Source organism: Juglans regia, chromosome 4 (genome assembly GCF_001411555.2).
Source record: "Juglans regia cultivar Chandler chromosome 4, Walnut 2.0, whole genome shotgun sequence".
NCBI lineage: Eukaryota > Viridiplantae > Streptophyta > Magnoliopsida > Fagales > Juglandaceae > Juglans > Juglans regia.
This window is the reverse complement of record NC_049904.1, coordinates 27339029-27360327: the sequence shown is the minus strand read 5'-3', so window position 1 is coordinate 27360327 and position 21299 is coordinate 27339029. Positions and strand designations below refer to the sequence as shown.

General features: G+C 34.1%; 1 protein-coding gene across 1 annotated transcript; it reads right to left on the bottom strand.

Annotated features, from left to right (window-relative positions):
* Positions 1 to 877: 877 nt before the first annotated feature.
* Positions 878 to 9337, bottom strand: LOC108980918 (lysM domain receptor-like kinase 3). Its single transcript, XM_018951980.2, has 12 exons — positions 8695 to 9337; positions 6131 to 6161; positions 6079 to 6083; positions 5700 to 5846; positions 3265 to 3470; positions 2970 to 3059; positions 2287 to 2380; positions 2023 to 2174; positions 1850 to 1941; positions 1323 to 1461; positions 1130 to 1228; positions 878 to 1042 (listed from the first exon to the last, which is right to left on the bottom strand). Exons 1-12 carry the CDS (start codon positions 9335 to 9337, stop codon positions 878 to 880), a joined length of 1863 nt encoding a protein of 620 aa, XP_018807525.2.
* Positions 9338 to 21299: the final 11962 nt, after the last annotated feature.

Sequence of the window (21299 nt, the reverse complement as noted above, 5' to 3'; positions counted from 1 at the left end):
CTATATAATAATAAAATATTATTAAATTAATAATTTTTTTATTTAATTTATTTGTATCAAATTTTATAATTCTACCAATTTAATATTAATAATAATTATATTCTAATTAAATTAATATTAAAAAAATCATATTTTCAAATGTCATTTAATGCTAATAAAATAAAATTGAGATTAAACTTAATTGGAGTGAGAAATTATTATTTTAATGTTTAGTGAACCAATTGTGGTTTTCTATATTTAGCCAATCACTGTAGCAGAAATTCAAATTATTTTAGAGATGACCAATCCAATGTAGAGTCTTTTTTGTACAAATTATTTAAATTTTAGCTAATCTCCTCATTTGGCCAAGCCAATGAGGATGCTCTAACAAGATGCCTTCAAATTTTCTAGCATCTGAAACGGGATTGAAAATATTTTCTCAATGCCATCATCAGATGCATGGATCAAGATAGTAGGTGAAGAAATTTATGGGCCTAACTCATCTCATAAAACTGATTCTATAATAGAGGATTGTTCACTCTTTATAAATATGCCTAAGATCTTGTCTATAAATAATGTGAGATTATTCCTCAACAGTAGAAAGAAAAAAGCTGAGGAAGAACTTGGAACCGTCGATCTCTATGTCTCCACTTAATAAATATGCAGAGAAAAAACATATATACACGAGGGTAAAAGGCTAAGGATGAATGGTAGCACAGCAAAAATCTTGTGAAATTGAAACAATTTCATAAACCAATCCCCACCTCTCTCTAATATTGAAATTTTGGTGATGGATATTTACAGATCTATAGACATCAGAAAACAAAGATTTTTAAGCTTTGTCTCTTTGTCTTCATGATCAGGTCATTTTTCAAGGCATTGCTGGCTTCTTCACGAGCTACCTTCCTGACATTAGATGGACCAGAGCTTGATTTTCATAGAAAGAACCAATATCCCAGTCCTCAGTGGAAGATGAAAGTGTCATTAGTGCAACTACAGTAGATCTCATGCTTGGTCTTAGTTGTGGATTTTCTTGTGTGCAAGCTTTGGCAAGTTGTGCCATCTGCAACAAAATCAGCCACAAAGGATTGTAAGAGTACAAAAGATTACTAGTCCATAATTTATATATTTACTGAATTAGATAGATCACCTTACTGACAGAGTCTAGTGGATAATTATCACCAAGCCTAGGATCCACAAGTTTTTGAAGATCTTCTTTTGGATCTGGCCGGCCAAGAACATCTTCAAACTGCATTATCAACTTGGGTAAATTCTCAAAAGAAAGAAAGATTTTCTAAGGCATATCACAACTAGAAAGCATGGGGGAGGGAGTAAAAAACAACCAAGGCAACAAGTCCTGTTGTTTCAGGAACATATTCGTTTGTCCTGACAATAGCTTGTTTGGCAGATATTAGTTCATAGAGCACAACTCCAAAAGCATATACGTCTATCTTGGGAGAAACATCACCATATTGCGCATATCTGCAAACGAAATGCTGTCATCAGCTTTACTGTTTCAAGCATATACCAAATATTGTGCTCCCAATCATTTACACATCATGCATGCAGCCAAACTTGCTACTCAAAGGCTACCAGTCTAAGAAATAAGCAAAAGAAATGTTAGAGCATCTAACTGTAGAAATAGAAAGATAACAGATTGATGAATATGTAAGACAGAGAACACGAGTTTGTAATATTAAGGGTCCATTTGGATAATGAGATAAGTCGAGATGGTTTGTGAATAGTAGTGAGATTATTAGTTGAAATTAGATGAGATAAGGTATCTCTCCTCTATATCCAAACGGGCCCTAAAATGCACATGTGCTGCTTAGAAATACTAATCAAATAAATGAAATAAAGAAAAACTTACTCTGGAGGCATGTACCCAAATGTACCCACAAGACGTGTGTGCAAAGAAGAACTTCCATATTCAGTGAGTTTTGTTAGCCCAAAATCTGCAACCTGTACCCACAAAATAAAAGGTTAGATTACAGAAAGTTATTTCAGATTCTACAATAGGAAGACAAGCATTATTTTTACAACCTTTGCACGGAAGTTCTTGTCTATTAATATATTTGCTGATTTAATATCACGGTGGATGTAAACTGGAACAGTATGCTCATGGATATATTCAAGTCCTCTGGCTGAATCCAATGCAATTTGAACTCTAGTTGACCATGGCAATGGTTCTCTCCCTGAAAAATCAAAAGTACAATATACAAACGTGATGAACCAAAATTTATAGAAAGAATACTAATGATAGATACAGTTCTAAGGTGTGCAAGATGCATTATATATCCTTCTCACCTGAGCCACGCAGATGTTGACTTAAGTTGCCATTCTCAATGTACTCATAAACTAGAAATAAGGAGCCTTCAACACAATATCCTATCAATCGAACCTGCATCAAATTTCTACTTAGAACCTCACAGTAACTTGAAATTAACTAAGCAATCATACAAAGGAAATACATATATGTTTGACCAAAATGCTTGTTTGACGAGAAAAAAACAATGCTAATGTTGTTAAAATTTATCTTCGGCCATACTAACTGAAATGATACATTTTAAGTGATTTCATATCATGTTAACCGCTTAAATAGACGGTCATCCAAGATATATCACAGCTGCGGAAAATATAATCTATCACATAGACAGCATTTCTCTTTGACAAAAAATTTTCTGATAGTTATCAGTTGTGCCAAAGTCCAAGCCAGTTTTCTCCTAGACAAAAAGTAGATAGCTTGTCGTGCATTAACTTTGAATGTAAAACATGAGCAACTATATGATTGGAGCAATTGATCAAGGCACTGAATCCAGCAACAAAAGATCAAAGGTCAACTTTCTGACGAATTTACTAATGTACAATCTACTCTAATCATGTCGGTATAAGGCCTTGCCCAACTGTGGAACATATTTTAAATGTTTTCACGTTAATTTATACTAAAGGAATCAAAATGATGATTACAAATTAGAGTGAAAGAATAATACCAGGTTCAAGTGATGAACATGTGTCAAAACCTGGAGTTCAGAAAGAAACTCGTTTGATGCTTGCATATCCATCTTCTTAATTGCAGCTTTCTGCATGATGTGGAAATTAGAAAGAGCCATTCAATCTTGCACAGAAGGGTTGAGTTTGGTATGGATATTCCAAAAATCCCAAGAAAATTTACTTTGGCATCAGAAGATGCCTGTTGACCTTTTGCTCTTACTTTCAAGCTAATGGGGTTCATCCTACATACTCAATGGTTTAAAAAAAAAAAAAAACCGGAGCGGGAAAACAAACCTCTCCTCTTAGTTCTGCATAGAAAACCGATCCAAAGCCACCTTGCCCAATCTTGTTATCCAGGCTGAAGTCATTTGTAGACTTTGCAAGCTCTTCATATGAGAACTCCACCGATTTGTCCACAGTTATACCTGTAAGTCCTGGTGAAGTAGAAGCACCAACAACAAGAGCTACTGTTTCTAAATTTTTGTCCGAGCTACTTCCAGAACCTATTTTTCAAGGAATAGTGACACATCAGTTACCACAATTGCAATTTGAATTATGTTATTTATCACTTTTTTTTTTTGTGCCATCATCCTTGCATGTATTTAATGGGGATTAAATGATGAAAGACTATTTATCATCAATTACTTATCATTCAATCATTTGATACCACGTAAGAGAATCATGAGAAGATTTTTTCTACGCGGAAATGTGAGATCAAAACCATGGGTTTGCAATATTAGATATCCTTTCTGCAATTTTTTATTTGCCTTTTCCCTGGAACCTTATAATAATTAGTATGAGATGGGTTAGCCGCAAGGTTTTAAAAATCGTTCCGTTTTGACCGGATTGGCTGGGATTTTTCGTGCTAGAACAGTATCCGGCAAGGTGTAATGGTTTATTCTGTTTCGGCTCAAAATCCGACCGTTCCGGTTCATATTGGCCGAATTTCGATGTTTTGGCTTAAGCACATATTTTTGTCCGAAATTGGGTTAAATGAAAATTTGAAAAATATTTTGGAAAAAAGAGGCAAACTTGTAAAAGCCTCAACCATTTTCATCAGACACACACATATATGTATATGTATGCACCATTTCTCTTACAAGCAAGTTAGTAAAGCCCTTAAAATCTAATAGAAAATAAATAAATACTCGAAAAATACTAATACACGAATTGAAGTAAAGTAAATGGGTGAGAGAGGTAATTAACCTGAAGATCTTTCAAGGTAATCAGAAGGGGCCAATGGAAGTGTATATGCACTGTATTTTTTTATGAAGATATTTGATTTTGTTAGCAGTTTTTTTTTTTTTTTACATCGATTTTTTTAGCAGTGTGATTGAGAACTAATTACAACTTAGAAATATTATTGAGTTTTTCAAATATTTATATTTTTAAAACTTGTATTGATATTCTTTTAGAATATAATTTTTCTATATTTATATAATTTATTTATATATCGACTATTTCGAAACAGTATACCGAAACGTACTGATATCGAAATATTCTTTTCCAATACTTCAACCGGAACGATCACCGAAATAGAATTCAAAACTTTGGTTAGTCAGCCATGAAAGACCCTTAAGGTTGCGATGTGGATGAGAATACTTACATCCTAAACACACGCAACTTATTTCATCTCAATTGATGAAACTCGATCGTTATTTTTCAACTCTTTATAAAAAAAAATTAAACATATCTTAACTTACTTTATACGTCCAAGCTCACTATCCATTTTTTCAATGGGACTCATAATCTTACAGAAAACTCACTCAAACATCTTATTAACTCACTACTATTCACAGATATTCTAAAATATTGAAATACTGCTGGCTGTGTTTGGATGATGAGGTGATTTTAGATGATATGAGTTTGTCTGTAAATAGTAGTGTTTTGTGGGTCACATTGAGATGCGTTTTAATATAAATAGATTGAGATGAGTTTAATTTTATTTTTATGGAAAGTTGAAAAAGTAGTTGGTCTTATCAATGATTGGTTTGAGATTGATTGAGTTAATTTCAACAACGAAATACACCTTAAGGGCCTTGTTTGGATATATAGTTAGATAAGATGAGATGATCTATTAATAATAGTAAAATTACTTGTGAATAGTAATAAAATTGTTTGAGTTAATATGTTTTATGAGGTTTTGAAAAAATAGAGAGAAAAAGTTGAATAAAAATATTATTAGAATATAATTTTTGTTTTAATATTTGAAAAAATTGAATTATTTTTTTATGTTTTATTTAGAAGTTTGGAAAAGTTATAATTAGTAGATAATGATTAGATAAAAAGTTAAAGATTTGAAATTAAAAGGTGTTTATGTTTGTGGTGTTTGGATATTGAGGTAAGATATGATGAGATAAGTTGAGAAAATTTTGCTATTCAAACCAGGTCTAAATGTATCAAACTATAGTTGTAATGACTCAAAGAAGGCACAAACTACTTCATAGCACACACTCCTGCCAAAAAAGTAGCCTCTAATTACAAGTATACAACTTCTGGTAAGTTGAGAAATGAAATATATGTGATGGAAGAATATCAAAGCATGGAAGGACAGACAAACAAAAAGCATGTTCCAAAAGTACGTACTTTTTACAACTCATGACAGTTAACTCACAATATCATTATATTGAACGACTCTTCCCAATAGTCATTTTACTTTTGGATGCCTCTCTAATTAAAGTAAATATAATTAATAAAACCGATGAGATAATGGTTACCATGTATGTGTTGAACTTGGCCGGGTGGTGCAGGAAGAAATGAAGCCTCCACGACCTTCTTCCTTCTATAAACCCCGGCATATAAGCAAAAAGCTAGAATTGAAGCCCCTGCAACTCCTGCAACGGATATCCCAGCAATGACTCCTCCTGAAATACCTGCTTAATTAAAATGGCATGGCATCATGAATATATCACTTTTGACCTCAATCGATCATACACCAATTAAAGGGAGAAAATTTTAAGAAATATAATTTTTAAGCAGTTGCTCTTAGAGAAGACCCAACCATGCACCTGTTCTGCAAAAACAAAAAGACACAGGACAATGGGGTCAATTTGAAGTCGTGTTTCAAGCATATATATATAATTAATGGACGATCTAATAATATGCAACATGATCTGATCAATTCGAGAGCGATCGAGCATGTCAAGATTGTATTACTTACGTCTTAAGTGACGGGTATTTTCCGTTTCGATCTGCAAAATAAGAAAGGATAAACTTCAAAATTGATGATTCCAAGCAATGACGTCGTTTGATCTTCTTATAAAATCACCAAAATTTGGTCCTAAAAGCTTAATAATTATAACACTCTCTCCTTATAACATGTAGATCGGACTCTCCAAAACAAGTACTGGATTTTTCACGTGTTAATAAGTAATAAGAAGTTTTATTAAGACAAGCAGATCAAATTAAGTATACAAACGAAAATACCTAAATACAAGTTAAGAAAGTGGATTTTAAACAGGTGAAAATACTTAATTGAAATGTGAGCGAATGTTTCCACCTGTGAGTGAAAATATTTAGAAGTTTTGTTTTGATACCAAGTCAAATCATCAAACATCCCAAAAAATATCCAAAAAAACTATAAGTCATGAGAAAAAGGTGAATATAATCAATTATATATTCGTATTCTAACATCTAGATGAGTACTCTCCCTGAAGCTACAGTACTCAATTATTAATCATGTATACTTAAGTTTCAAATTCAAGTAAATTGCACTCCCTTGATCAAAACCATTTTTTCTTGGCCAATTAAATTCAATACATATATAATTAGTATAGCTGTTAATTTTGTTTTTAAGAATATTGTTTAATTTATTTAATTCATTATTACCCCTATATATATATACCTGCGGGTAGTTGACCTACTTAGGGTGCGTTTGGATGTTGAACTGAGTTGAATTTAGATAATAAAATATTGTTAGAATATTATTGAACGAAGAATAATATATAATGATGATACCCACGCATTTCACAATATATTAATTTCATAATACATATTGTAAAATAAGAGTATTTTTATAAAATGATGTTACTTTCGTAAGAAAATTTATAAAAATATCTCTCATTTTAAAACATTATTATGTAAAGTATGTTGTGAAAAATAAAAATTGATCAGATGTATTTATCATTTTTCTTGAACGAATGGGTGCACTACTTAGCCCATTCGCCCATATAAGCCTCAAATTAAAATCTTTTCACACCATACACCTACTAAAGAAAAAAATAAAAAGATAACAAATAAAAGTATGTGTGTGATGTATGGATGATGAGTAGAATTTTTCATAGTAAAAACTAAGACCTGGTTTGGATAGTAAGTTGACATGATGAGATGAATTGAGATGGTTTGTGAATAGTAATGAGATATTTAAGTTGAGATGAGATGAGTTAAAATATTTTATGAAATTTTGAAAGATGAAAAAAAAAAGTTGAATAAGAATTTGATCAATCTGATCAAAGAACCAGGCTATGAATCTAATCAAAGAACTAGGATTTGAGACTTCCAATTAAGTAGGAAGTAGCTACTGGACTTAATATGGTTTATTAATACAGGCCAGTTGAGATAAGAGTTAAGCCTCTCCAATGTCTACATTGTCTTCGATAACAAAACAAAACAAACCCAACCCATTGTTTTGTTTAAGACAGCACATGAGAAAATGACTTACACACAATATTTTTTATAATACTTTACACTATATGTTTTAAATGACAGCACATGGTAATATGTACCGGAGTATATCATTGCTCCGGTACATATAGTAGCTAGTAGCAAAGATGTCACCATCACATGTCATCATGAAACCAATGATTTTTTCGAACAATACATTGACTGCGTACTTTTTTAAGAGATGGTTTCTAGAAGTGGAACACGCATGCAATATTGCCTATATTACCTTAATGTACATACAATGATCATTAGCAGCAGTAGTAGTACTACTATATACATGTCATTATATATATATAGTTTAGTAGGTTTTTAATCCATCATGTTTTATTGACATTCAAATGCCACAAGCAACCTCGAAAATGATTAGCAGCAACTAATTAAACGTACGTCCCCACCTCGAAAAGTTCATCATGAACTAACTTCTTTAAAAAACCCTAGCTAGCTACTTTGTAAAGTGGCAAACATCCTAGCTAATTGGATGTGTGACTTCATGATCATGTGTTTTTATCTCGGTATCCTGATCTCCACTCAATAATTATCTTTATAAAAAGGATATATATATCCTGCCATCATAATTACTTTAAGCTAGACACAGGGGCATGTCCACATCAAAGTTGTTAAATTAATGGAATATGCTGAAAATCAAATGGTTTTTTTCATTTTTTAATTTTTATTTATTTATTTTTGTTTAAGACTTATATTACCGTGTTGACAAGGCCAGCCTGATTATTGTATATGTGATCAAATGCCAAATTGCCAGCCAAGAAAACAAATGATATTTGTCCTTTTTTCCACCTCTAGTACTGGCACCAGCTCCGGCCACTACAATATTATAATCAAAATAATAATCAATTTAATCACTTTATTTTTGTTTTGATCGTATGTACATTATTACGTAATTTTCATCAATCATATGATCAATATATTGTATATGTGTTTGCGCTCTAAGATTACCATGTCTGACCAACAGTGCAAAAATAAAAAAAAATACGTAATTTTTCCTGCTAATGTACTATATAGGGTGACTATGAAATTATTTAAGTAGTTACATCGACTACTAACCTCTAGCCGGCACAAAGACCGGGCCAGTGCCAGCACTAAAATTGGAGCCCGGGTTGTACATCTGCAGCAACTCGGCCGGCACACCGGACTCGGCAGCCACATAGGAAAAATTCTCATCGGGACGGAGCGGGTACGTGGTGAACAACCCGTACTTCTTCGAAACGCGTCGATCGCCACACGAGCAATTAACCGTGACATTAATTATAGCATTGTCCGGAACCCTAGTTGGTATGTAAGTGTTCACTCTCTGCACCCAGTCGACGGTGGTGAGGTTGGCAAAAGCAAACCGAGCAATCTTATCATAGGTATCTTCAGGCTGGAAAATGTAAGTAAAGGTGTGGCCCAAGAAGTCACCGTTCAAGCAGTCACATGAGAAGGGCACGTTAACTCTGCTACCAATATTGATGATATTCTCGTTTGTGATGTTGGGATTGTATTCCAGGATCTGGGATATCTTTTGGTGGAAGAGGTCGCTAATATAGGTGAGGTTTGAACCTTGCGAAACATAGTATGAGGCTAAGGCATGGTGGCAGCCAGCTTTGCACTTGGCTTGGGCTTTGGGAGCTAAGAACAACAGGAAAGCAAGGAAGGTTAAGAGAATGATCAGTGGGAGTTTTCTCTTTGAACTTTGTTGGATATTCATTTTGGGAAGAAAAAAAAGCAAGTTGGAGAGCATTTAAGGGTGCAAAAGGATCAATGACTAGGGGAAGACATGTGTATTGGTTTTGGGGTTTGGAATATGTTATAGAATGCCTGCATGCATGATAGATCATGAAGTGGGTTGATTTTTGTTTGTTTATTTAATGGAGATCAGGTACAAATTATGGGGGTGTCATTGTCATCATGCTTTGTCCATGTTGAAAACTTCAACTGATGATCAAAGCCTGATTAAATTGGGGTTAATTAATGGGAAAAGAATAATTAACCCAGCCATGAATTGTGGCTAGACGTGGAGCCAGCTTAATTATAGTTATTAGACTAATTAGTCTTCTTGTTACGTAACCATGGCAGGCCTATATCTATATGATATTTCTAGTAGGACCCGAAAAATACAATTAAAAAAAAAAAAACCAAAATAAGTACTATAAGTTAATCATTTGAACAAGCATCTTCTCTAATAGGTGTTTCAATTACATATAAGAATTAAAGTGCATTCAGATTCTTGGATCTAGACTACTTGAGGATCGATCTCAAGTAGCTAGAAGAGATCAGATAGATCATATCACATCAAATGTTCATAAAACATTTATTGATAGCCGTATATGTATTTCGGACAATATTAAATGAGTAATAAATGTTATAGTGTCTACTTGATCAAGTAGACACTATAAGGTCTCTCTGATCTTTCACTGAGACCCTCATCTCAAATAATAATTTAAGGGACATCTCTTTCCAATCGGTGTTTAATGTTATAATGTTAATCGTGTTTTGTCTTAGACATTAGACAATCCAATTCGATCGATCATACAACTGAAAAGAATATCAATTGGAATAACTCTAACAAGTCCAAATGTCACGAGCGAAGTACGCGACAGTACACTTTGATCTTTATTTACGTATTCCTTTTAATCAATGAATTAATTAATAACTTAAAAGTTACAAAAAGACAGCATGATCTGATCTTAACCGATCATCATGATATTATATATAACAGTTAACAATTTGCTAATTGCTAGCTCCTAATCCATAATTACCATAGGCTACGATTAAATAATGATTAATTTTGTGTTGTTTTAATGATACAGAGAGGATTTATCTCCGTATATATACGTATATATATATATGTCGTCTTTATCATGCAGGCTAATGAACTTTATTATATTTTAATTAGCTCTAGCTCTAGCTATGGCCTAGCTTTGTCTTTATACATATGTCATGTTTACTATATTTTTTTAATATTTATGCTTAATTTGTGGTTTAATTATTCTTAAATATTATCATCTCTGCAGCCGCCTTTAATATATTATTACTTAATTACTTTAAGCGTAATCTTTGACGGTGATCGAGTTTTAAATAATTCACTTCCTTTTCACGAGAAACAAACAAGGGCAATTAAATTTACATTTTCATGATACTTTTAAATCGTATTTTCAAAAAAAAAAAAAAACAAAGCTTAATTAATAACGGATTTTATATGCAAATGAGTGTTGAACTCGTTAATGCATGCTTCCTTCAACTGGAGCTTTTTCGATCCATAAGTACACATCCAGTGCATTGGTTTCCATCAGATCAATCTCCTCGTGAATTCGCCTATAAAAATTAATAAATAAAATACAATCTAATTAATTAGGATATGTTTGGGTAAAATGAGTACTGCACATGTTAAGCCCACCGAATGTTCATAGAAGATTAAAGCCCACTGCTAGGATGGAAACTAGCTAGGGAGGAAAAGCTAGAAGATATCACAAAGACAAGGAATTAATCCGATACATGATATAGTTAGGAGGGGACATAAAACTGTAAGGGATGAAACATAAAGCAACAAAATAAACTAGAAGAGAGCAACAACAACAAGGAGAATGGGGTTTCGGATTTGCTTCCTTAGGAGAGGAACCGACTTGGGTAAGGGAAGGGAACCAGATCAGTACTGATCGAACTCCATGGAAGTGATTATAGAGAAGATTAGTGAGGATTGAGAGCTTGTATATATCAAACTCTACTTATAGTGCATTTTACATTTAAGACCCGTGAACATAGGCATCAGTGCTGAAACATATAAATACATACATACTCGTCTCTTTTACTTTCAGTCATTTACTATCAAGTAAGTCATGAATGAATGTTCCAAGCACACCACCCTCATGTATAAGAGAGGGTCATCCAACCACACTGTTCATGACATTCATCCATAATCGAAAAATGCATCAACAGAACAAAATAAACAAACTACACAACACAAGATTTTCGGTACGAAAGATTCAAGTACCCTTTAAGAGCAAGACCCGGCCTTTATATAAAGCTTTACTCTTTTAGGATAAATTTGTGTATTTCTTTGGTCCAATAATAAACATGTGAAATAAGGTCTATGATATAAGGCTTTGAAAATGAGAAATGTTTAGTGATCTATAATTAAGAGATCTTTTAAAATAAAGCTTATAATTATAAACTTATATCATTCTATGATACATTAGATCGTAAAACTCTTTTAATTATAAAGTAGATGATTTAAGATATTGCATTAAGACGAGTTTGTTTATAAACTATTTCTATAAAATCTTTTGATAGATATAAGTACTGTTCTCTATAAAATTTGTGTAAGGGGCCAGAAAAGTTCAAGTATTGCCAATTGACGAATCTCTCTTATATATTCTTTCAAAGATAAAGCATTCCACAAAATCCCAACACAAAAATCTACAATATGATGTAATCAGATTCCAAAATCATGTTGTCAAGGTTCATCATTCGATCATATTGACATATATTCCCCAGTCCGTGAAAACGTTGTCACGGGCCGATAGCAACAGATCAGACAGCATCAAGTTTTTTTTGTTTTCTTTCTATTTTTTTTGTTTTGGGTGGAGGGGGAGGGAGGGGATGGGGTGGTTAGCAGATAAGGCTTTTGGAACAGCAAAGCCCGCACGTATATTTATACAAATGTACCCAATGTCTTGAAATTGATGCACATGACTATCTAGAAAGGAACAGTACTTCACGTACACTATCCACAAAGGAATAATTCTTTGCTAGATGTACTGTGGAGGCCGACTGCTCGATCCCAAAGGACCAATGATTTTTAGTGACCATAATGTGTTCCAAGTCTTCATGTACATGATGTCTTTCTCAAAAAATAAAAAATAAAAAAGTGTAAAATGATGTACATGAGAACTAATTAATTAAGATCACACTGCATATTGATGATGTCATTGGCAGGCAAGCTAGCGTCCAACTGCCAGTTATATGGGTGGTCATGTCATGTCATGTGCCCTCACCTCTCTCTTAAATGCAGATCTCAATTGTCATTCAAGAAAGGAAAATGATCAATAAAGTGCACAACCTTTTACTTTGTTTTAATTTGTAAATTGAATTTAATAAAATAAAATATAATAAAAAAAGCTTTGATTCTTTTGAAGTTACTTCGCTCAATCTTTGTACCATTGAACACTGATTAATATGAAATAATATTGTTTTTTTGGATTCTGAAGAAAAGGAAGAAGAAAAGAATCATCGGTCGTTTTTACTTGGCATCCAAAATGTGCCACATGTAGAATAACCTTTTCTTTTTAAATGAAACTTTCATTCATGAATCAAAGAATACAATAATATAAGAAGTAACCTCACGTGGTTCCTCTTCTATCCAAATCTGTTCAGAATTTAAAAACAATCCTAACTTAGCAGCAGCATCAACTTCTTTGTTTCCTGTTCTTGCCACATGCTGAATAGATCAATTTTGATGTGATAGGTCTCAAATACAGATAATACAAATGTTAAGATAATTCGTTTCTCTTTAGGTGAGAAAATACCACAATTTGGATAACTTCTTTTTTTCCTCGTCATTGATAAATTTTGGACTGCTTAAGTAAGCAAGACCACATACAAACTATCGAAATAAATGATAAACAAATTGTCGAAATAAATGATAACATGCAACTGAGTAGCTAGTAACCGAAACACATAACATGCACGTAACAACGTGAAAATAGAGCATACGAAATAAACATGCGAAAAATAGAATACACGAACTAACGAAGTACATATGTAGAAAAGATCCTCTAACTACCTATGACCCAGTCTACGAAACATGCATACGAGATCTTCACGTAATGACCCAGTCCACGCCGCATGCATACGACAAGATCTTCAAGTAACAACCTCGTCCTTGATACTTTGGATTTGGCTTTAGGCCCCTCCCAAAACGTCGTGGCCTAACATGATGAGACAACAAAGTGCACTTTATGTCCTCGATAAGTTGACCATTCCAAGAATAAACAAAAGTGCTTGTGTTAACAGCATCTACTACCAGTTTTGCATCCCCTCAAATTGCACACACCCCAAACCAAGTTCATTGCAGAATGTTATTGCTATGAGGAAAGCCCAGCTTTCTGCTATCACATTAGATTGAATACCACTTCTAAAAGCAACATGCCTCATTTGTATTCGTAACTCATCTCAACCCACCTCAACTCATTTCATCTCATCATTATAACTTTCTCAAATTCCCACACAAAATATAATAAACAATTCAACTTTTTCAAATTTCAAAACAACTTTTCTAAATTTTCACACAAAACATAATAAATAATTCAACTTTTATTCTACTATTCACAAACAATTTCAACCCATCTCAGAATCCAAACCACTCTTGATTGTTTGCACTTCACCCCAATAATCCAACCTTACCATGACCCCAATACCCATCCTCTATGTTTCTTTGACATAAGCAACATCAACATTAGCTTTTAAGAACCCAACACATGGTGGGAGCCATCCTTGATTGACTTTTGTCACTACTGCTCTCTCCTGAATAATACCATTCAAATCTTGTGAACATAGTGGATAGTCAACTCCACCATCCTAAGTTGCTAGTTGAAACAAAAGAGAAGGGCATCAAAACTTGTTATTAAACACACAATCATTCATTCTCTTCCAAATACTATTAAAAAAAAAGCAGTCACTCTATTCAGGGTGGTTGCATCTAATCTGGAGAACAAATCACACCATAAGGATTGAAAATCACAATAATCCTGTTTCCATTTCTGTAGAGGACTAATCAACTCCCCCCAAATACCCATAAAAGAAGGACATTGCCACATAACATGTAACACAGATGCCTCTGATGAATGAAAAATCAGGCACATAGAACTCTCAACAATCATTCTTTTAAACAGTTTTCCTTTTGTAGGTAAAATATTATTAAGTGCTTTCCTAATTAACTATTTTACTTTCCTTATGCAATCCAACTTCCAATCGTCCACAACTTAACATCAGGTGAAGATACAAAAGACTAACCCACACTTTGGTTCTTCCTATTAAAATCGGCAAAATAGGCATTTAACTGAAATAAGACATTTTTCAGCTAATCCCCATATTACTTTGTCCTCCATGCCCCTTAAGTTGATAGGAATTATGCTGATACAATCTGCTTCCTCCCTTCTAAAACCTGAGTACAAAATATCCATTTTCCAAGACTTAGAATCCTCATCAATTAACTCATCCACAATAGCCTCAACATTTAGAATAGACATAGGTGTTTGAATCTGAAAAGTAGAGGGAAGAGGAACCCACTTATCTTTCCAAATCTTTATGCTCTTACCATTGCCTACTCTCCATGCATACCCCATCTTAACCAGATCCAAAACTGAACACAGACTTCTCCAAATATGTGAAGGACAAGAGCCAATTTTTGCCTCCAACAAATGACTTGTTGGAAAGTATTTTTGTTTAAAGACACAAGTAACCAAGGATGAAGGATCTTGAATAAGTCTCCAGACTTGTTTGGCAAACAAAGCCCTATTGAAATGGTTGAGGTCACGGAAACCCAAACTCCCATTCTTTTTGCAGCTCCTAAGCCGGTCCAGCTTTTCCAATGTATTTGTTTGCTATCCTTACTGTGGTTCCACCAAAAATTGGCAATCAACAGTTCAATCTCCTTGAGTAACCCTTTTGGAAGCTTGAAAACACTCATCGTATATGCTGATATTGCTTGCAGAACACTCTTGATCAAGACTTCCTTGCCTATAGTAGATAGTAACTTTGACTTCCAGCTTGAAACTGTCTTCCATATTTTATCTTTGAGGCCTCTAAACATGTCATATTTAGATTTACCCACAATAGTAGGTAAATCTAAATATTTGTTGTAATTGTCACAGATAACATCTTCAACATGTTGAAGAATACACTCCTTAACATCAAACCTAGTGTTAGAACTGAAAAGAATGGAAGTCTTTTGTCTATTTAACACCTGACTAGAAGCAACTTCATGCGTATGCAAAGATATGAAGAAGATTATACCATTCCTTTTCCTTAGACCTGTGAAAAATCACACAATCGTCAGCAAAAAGAAGATGATTGATCCTATGCCTCCCCTAGAAGTTGTCACCCCTTTAATCAACCCCCTCATTTCTGCTTGTTGAGACCCTCTGTACACATTAAGAACAAGTAAGGAGAGAAAGGGTCTCCTTGCCTTAGGCCCCTTGAAGGCACAATAACATCTCCTGGTACACCATTTACCACAACAGAACAAGTGATGGATTTGACACAAGTCATGAGCAACTTAATCAAATATTCACCAAATCCCAATCGAATAAGCATTTCTTCCAAAAAACCTCACTCAACCCTATCACAGGTTTTTGACATATCCAGTTTAATGGCCATACACCCTTCTCCACATTTCTTTCTAGAGTGCATAGAATGGAGAAGCTCATAAGCAATCATTATATTGTCGATGATCAAACATCTAGGAATGAAAGCACTTTGGTTCCAAGAAATAAGTTTTGTCAAAACTGATTTCAACCTATTAGGTAATACTTTATAAATGAGCTTGTACCACACATTGCAGAAGCTAATAGGTCAAAATTCATTAACAGTTTTTGGGGAAGTGATCTTTGGAACCAAAGTTATAAGAGTGTGATTCAAACCTGTTGGCATTCTACCACTGTTTAGAAAACTCAGTACCTCTTTAGTTACATCTGCACCAACAACATCCCAATGGTCCTGAAAAAATCCTGCACTAAAGCCATCTGACCATGGAGACTTGAAAGGAGACATTTGACTCAAAGTAGCTACAACCTCTTCTTTTACAAAAGCACGGTCCAGTTGTTCCCTCAAATCAGAAGTGACTCTTTGTTCCACCCCATGTAAACAAGCCTAAATAGAATCTGAAAATGGATGAAAAGAATGATAAATCTAGGAAAAGTAGTTCCAAAAGCCAGTAGCTATGTCCTCATTTGACTCCAAAACCTGCCTTGAGTCATCTTCTACCTTTTTAATCATATTTTTCTTCCTTCTTTGATTAACACAAGCGTGATAGGATTTAGTATTTCTATTACCTTTAGCCAATCAATGAGACTTTGCACGTTGTTTCCATTTCATATTCTCTTGGTCAAGTAAAACACCTAACTCCTTTTGAAGTCTTTTAATGTCTTGCACATTTTCTAAATATTCCACCACTTGCAACTGTTTGATCTCTTTAACTTTCTGTTTGATTGTAGCTTCTCTATTTTTATTAAAATTCCTGCTCCAAGACTTCAATTATTTGCTACATATTTCCAATTTCTACTGTAAAAGACCAGTTTGGAAAGGCAAATCTCCCCCCTTTGCCAAGCAGCACTAATAACCTCCTTACACCCTTCCTCTTTAGACCAATTAACTTCATACTTAGGCTTTGTTTGGATTGAGAGATGAGATGAGTTAAAATGATTTGTGAAAAGTATTGAGATTTGTAACTTGAAATTTTTGAATAGTAATGAATAATAGTGGGATAAGTTGAGATTATCTGAAATCCGGCTCTTAAAGGGAAACTGAAATCTGGTTGTTGGACCTTTGTTTTGTGAGCAATCTAGAACAATTGGTCGATGATCTAAACACATAACACTCAATGTTTCAACTCTAACATCATAGAATTCATCCCTCCACAACTTGTTTGCTAATGCTTGATTTAACATTTCTTTAGTAAAAGAGGAATCCTCGTGCCTATAACTCCAGGTGAACTTACAATCTCTCCACCCTAAGTCATAAAGATCTCCATCCTCTTTAAACATACCAATCTGAGATTCAGCTCGAACTCTGCACCTACTTTCTCATGATGAGAAAGTACCTCATTAAAGTCACCTATAATGCACCACCCCATATTCCTTGAATTAAAAGTTTTCAGAAGTTGCCAAACCTCCATTCTCTTACTCGAATCTGGGTGCCCATAGAAGCAAGTCAACAACCAACATGGTTTATTGTCATTTGGTCTCACAATTAAATTGATATGTCTCTCGGAATAATTAGCCAGCTTTGGATTTATATCATGTTTCCACATGATCATTAAGCCGCCACTCCTCCCTACAACATCCACGACAACACAATCCTCATAATTCACTTTTCTTTCTATTCTTAAAGCACTCACACCATTCAACTTGGTTTCCATGAGGAAAACCACCTTGGGAGTTTTTGCCTTAAGTTGGAAACTAAGGCTTTGAACTGTTCGAGGGTTCTCAAACCCCCAACAGTTCTAACTGAATATTTTCATGATGCTCTCTTAGACCCAGCCACAACAGTAGCACCATCTGCAATCTACCCAACAGGCCTTTTTTCCCCAGAACAAAAATCTCACTCTGATAACTTTGCGCCTTAACCCCTAGCCCCTCCATTTCCACCAAGAATTGCTCTATGAGAGTTTTGCAGATTGGGAGGTGGAAGAAACCCCAACTACCGATTCTAAATTAATCCCCTTTGACATATTATGCGAACAAAGACTTTCCTTATTTGCACTAATAGCATTGGGCTTTTCATAGGCCAAGGCCACACTATCATCCGTCTCTTTCTGGCCTAGTCCACTTATGCCCAAATCCTGATACAAATTTTCCCACCCAACAAGTTTCGAAGCAATACCTGCTTGCTGCTCTGAAGTAACCTCCTCCGAAATCAACGTCCCCCTTATCCCCTTCAACTTATCATGTTGGGAACAACCGTCCACTTCCTCCAAAATTGAAGCCATTACTATTTCAGTTACATCATTTCCCCCATGCATGTCGATAGTTCCAGCAACTATCATTGAGAGACCCTTCCTAGAAATTATGAAATTGCCCTGATCGGATACCTTCCACCGCCGCCTAATACTAGTGCTGCCCACTGAACCTTCAGCATCACTTACTGGGACCTCGTTAACCATCTCCTTCATTCCTCCCAATTTCCCATAGTTATCATCAACCCGAAGCTGAGGACCAAACTATGGCTTAATCAAGCAATCAATACTAGCAACCATGGAACACCCAGAAACACCATGCAAAATCCATCCACAGGTAAAGCATAATCGTGGGAGTTTCTCATATTTAAAAGGCAACCATACTTTTTTTCCTTGCACCATGATAATTCGACTTCGTGCAATAGGCTTCTGCAGATTCAATTCTACCCACACTTTCAAATACTTCCCCCATCTGACAACATCCTCATCTACATCAACATCAAGAACTTGCCCCACAGACTTTCCAATACGCTCTCCCCAATCCTTTGTCATGTAGCCCAATGGTAGGTTATAAATTTGCAACCAGAAAGATTCAACATGAAACTTCATCTTGCCAGGTTGTAAACCACCCTCATAAGGCATCAATATGAAGAGAAAATTGTCAAACAGCCATGCCTTTCCCTCTAGTTTACACTGCCTATCAACATGATTTGCAAAAGTGATGATAAAAAAATTCTTGTCAACTTCAAAAAAACTGGCCCTTTTGCTAATTCTTCATATTTTCCCCATAGTGTTTGCAACAATTTCCTTCCTTACATCCCGATCAGCACAAATCTTCCCAACCAAAATCCTTTCACCCTTCTGTAGGACTTCCTCTTCACTACCAAGAGAACATTCAACTATTGTTTCCTTTTCCTAAGTTAATAGCAAGTTACCACATAGATCCTCGATTTCTTCCATCGAGAGAGCCCACAAAGCCTTCCCCACAAAAACTTGCCTCACCATAGAGACTAATTTCGCCACCTCTAAAGAAGTCGCTAGAGAGGAGACTAATTTCAAGTACCTTGTTTAATTGGCGACATAATTGACTTGTAGAATTACCTATTTTAAAAGTAACTATTTATTTCTTATTTCTTATTTTCTTAACGTTGACACCATCACGAGAAATCAATCGCATCTTAACAGACAATGCTAAATGTTGATATCAATGACACCATTCTGGTCCGCGTTACATGATGAAACGAACAACTTCTTTCTTTCAAAATAGAAACACACTCAACTTATCTTAGATCTCTTCTACCCATTCATTAGCCTAGTCATATTTTTTTAAAGGGTGGTACTAGAGCCATCGAGAGAAGATACCAATAAAAGGTACCAACAATGTAAATTAGTTTTTTATTTTTTTAATGCATTTTTATATGTATATTTTTTAAATATATATATATATATATATATATATATATATATATATATAAACAAACACAATATTAAAAAAAACAAACACAGATTCTTTGAAAAAAAAACAAAAACAAAAACAAAACAATCAGTACAAATAATAATTACACTTTCTGATTTTCCTTTTTACACTTTCTGGTTTTCCTTTTTCTAAACGTCGAAATATTGCCTATAATATGAAAGGATAAAAACAAAACCTTATTTTTCGTAATATTGCAATTAATAAAAGTGTTGCAGTTAAGTAACTAATTATTTGTCCCACGACACATGCAGGTGGAGATCAAGTCAAGTGACAGGCGACACCTTTACTTCTGAATCCTTATTAACCGTCACGGGCAGTGACACTGTGATTACAAAGAGCTTTGATTAACAAAATTAAGGTTTGTGGGGTCTGTTTTCATGGGTGTAGGTAACCCACTTTTATTCGAGTTTGTTGTGCAATCGCTGAGACACATAAAACCCAAAACTATCAGCCTTGCGCCACTTAATTTCCTGCGCCTCCTTTTTTTTTTTTTTTTTAATACACTTAGGTTGTGTTTGGATGTTAAAGTGAGTTGAGTTGAGTTGAGTTGAGTTGAGATGATAAAATATTGTTAGAATATTATTTTTTAATATTATTATTATTTTGAGATTTGAAAAAATTGAATTGTTTATTATATTTTGTGTTGGGATTTGAAAAAGTTGTAATGATGAGTTGAGATGAGTTGAGAGTATTTAAAGAACCAAACGAAGCCTTAAATTCCAAATCAAGTAATAATAATAAAAATAGGTGATTAATTTGAACTATTTTATTGATTTGAAACCTTTTAACTATATCAGATGATAGGAAACGTTTTTTTTTTTTTTTTTTACAATACGAATACTAATATTTCTTATAACTATATTTTTGGAAGATTTTTTTATAATCGACCAATGTGACAATGCCATTTCATCTAAAATCTTACAATTTTTTTCTTTAATATTAAGTGTATGATCTTATAATTTGGGTTTGGTTTGAACTTCACATACCCGTTTCCATTTCCGAGAGAATTATTAAAAAAAATTATAAAAAAATACTATGTATGTAGTAATTCGTTAAAAAATGATAGTTTATTAATTTATTTAATGCTCTACTATGGTTTTTTTTGTTTTCTTGCGAGGGTGATAAAGCTGAAATTGTAGAATGCGGAAAATTATTGAGGAATAATATCATATTGCTTGTGGATAATGTATTGACCATGTGTATAAAGAATAAACAATTATCTCTTGAAGAATCGGTTTTATGATATGAGTTAGGTCTATAAATTTCTTCATGATATCAGAGCCTGCCACAGGACGAATGCGGCTCCATACTACTTACTCTCCTCGTGACAAGGACCAGAAAAAAATACTGACCTGCACGTGAGGGATGGTGTTGAAAAATAATATTATATTACATGTAGATAAGGTTTTGGACATGTTTATAAGGAATGAATAATACTTTCTTAAAAAGTCGATTTTATGAGATGAGTTAGGTTTATGAATTTCTTCATAAACTAGAAAGACATAGATGAGCTAATGCAAT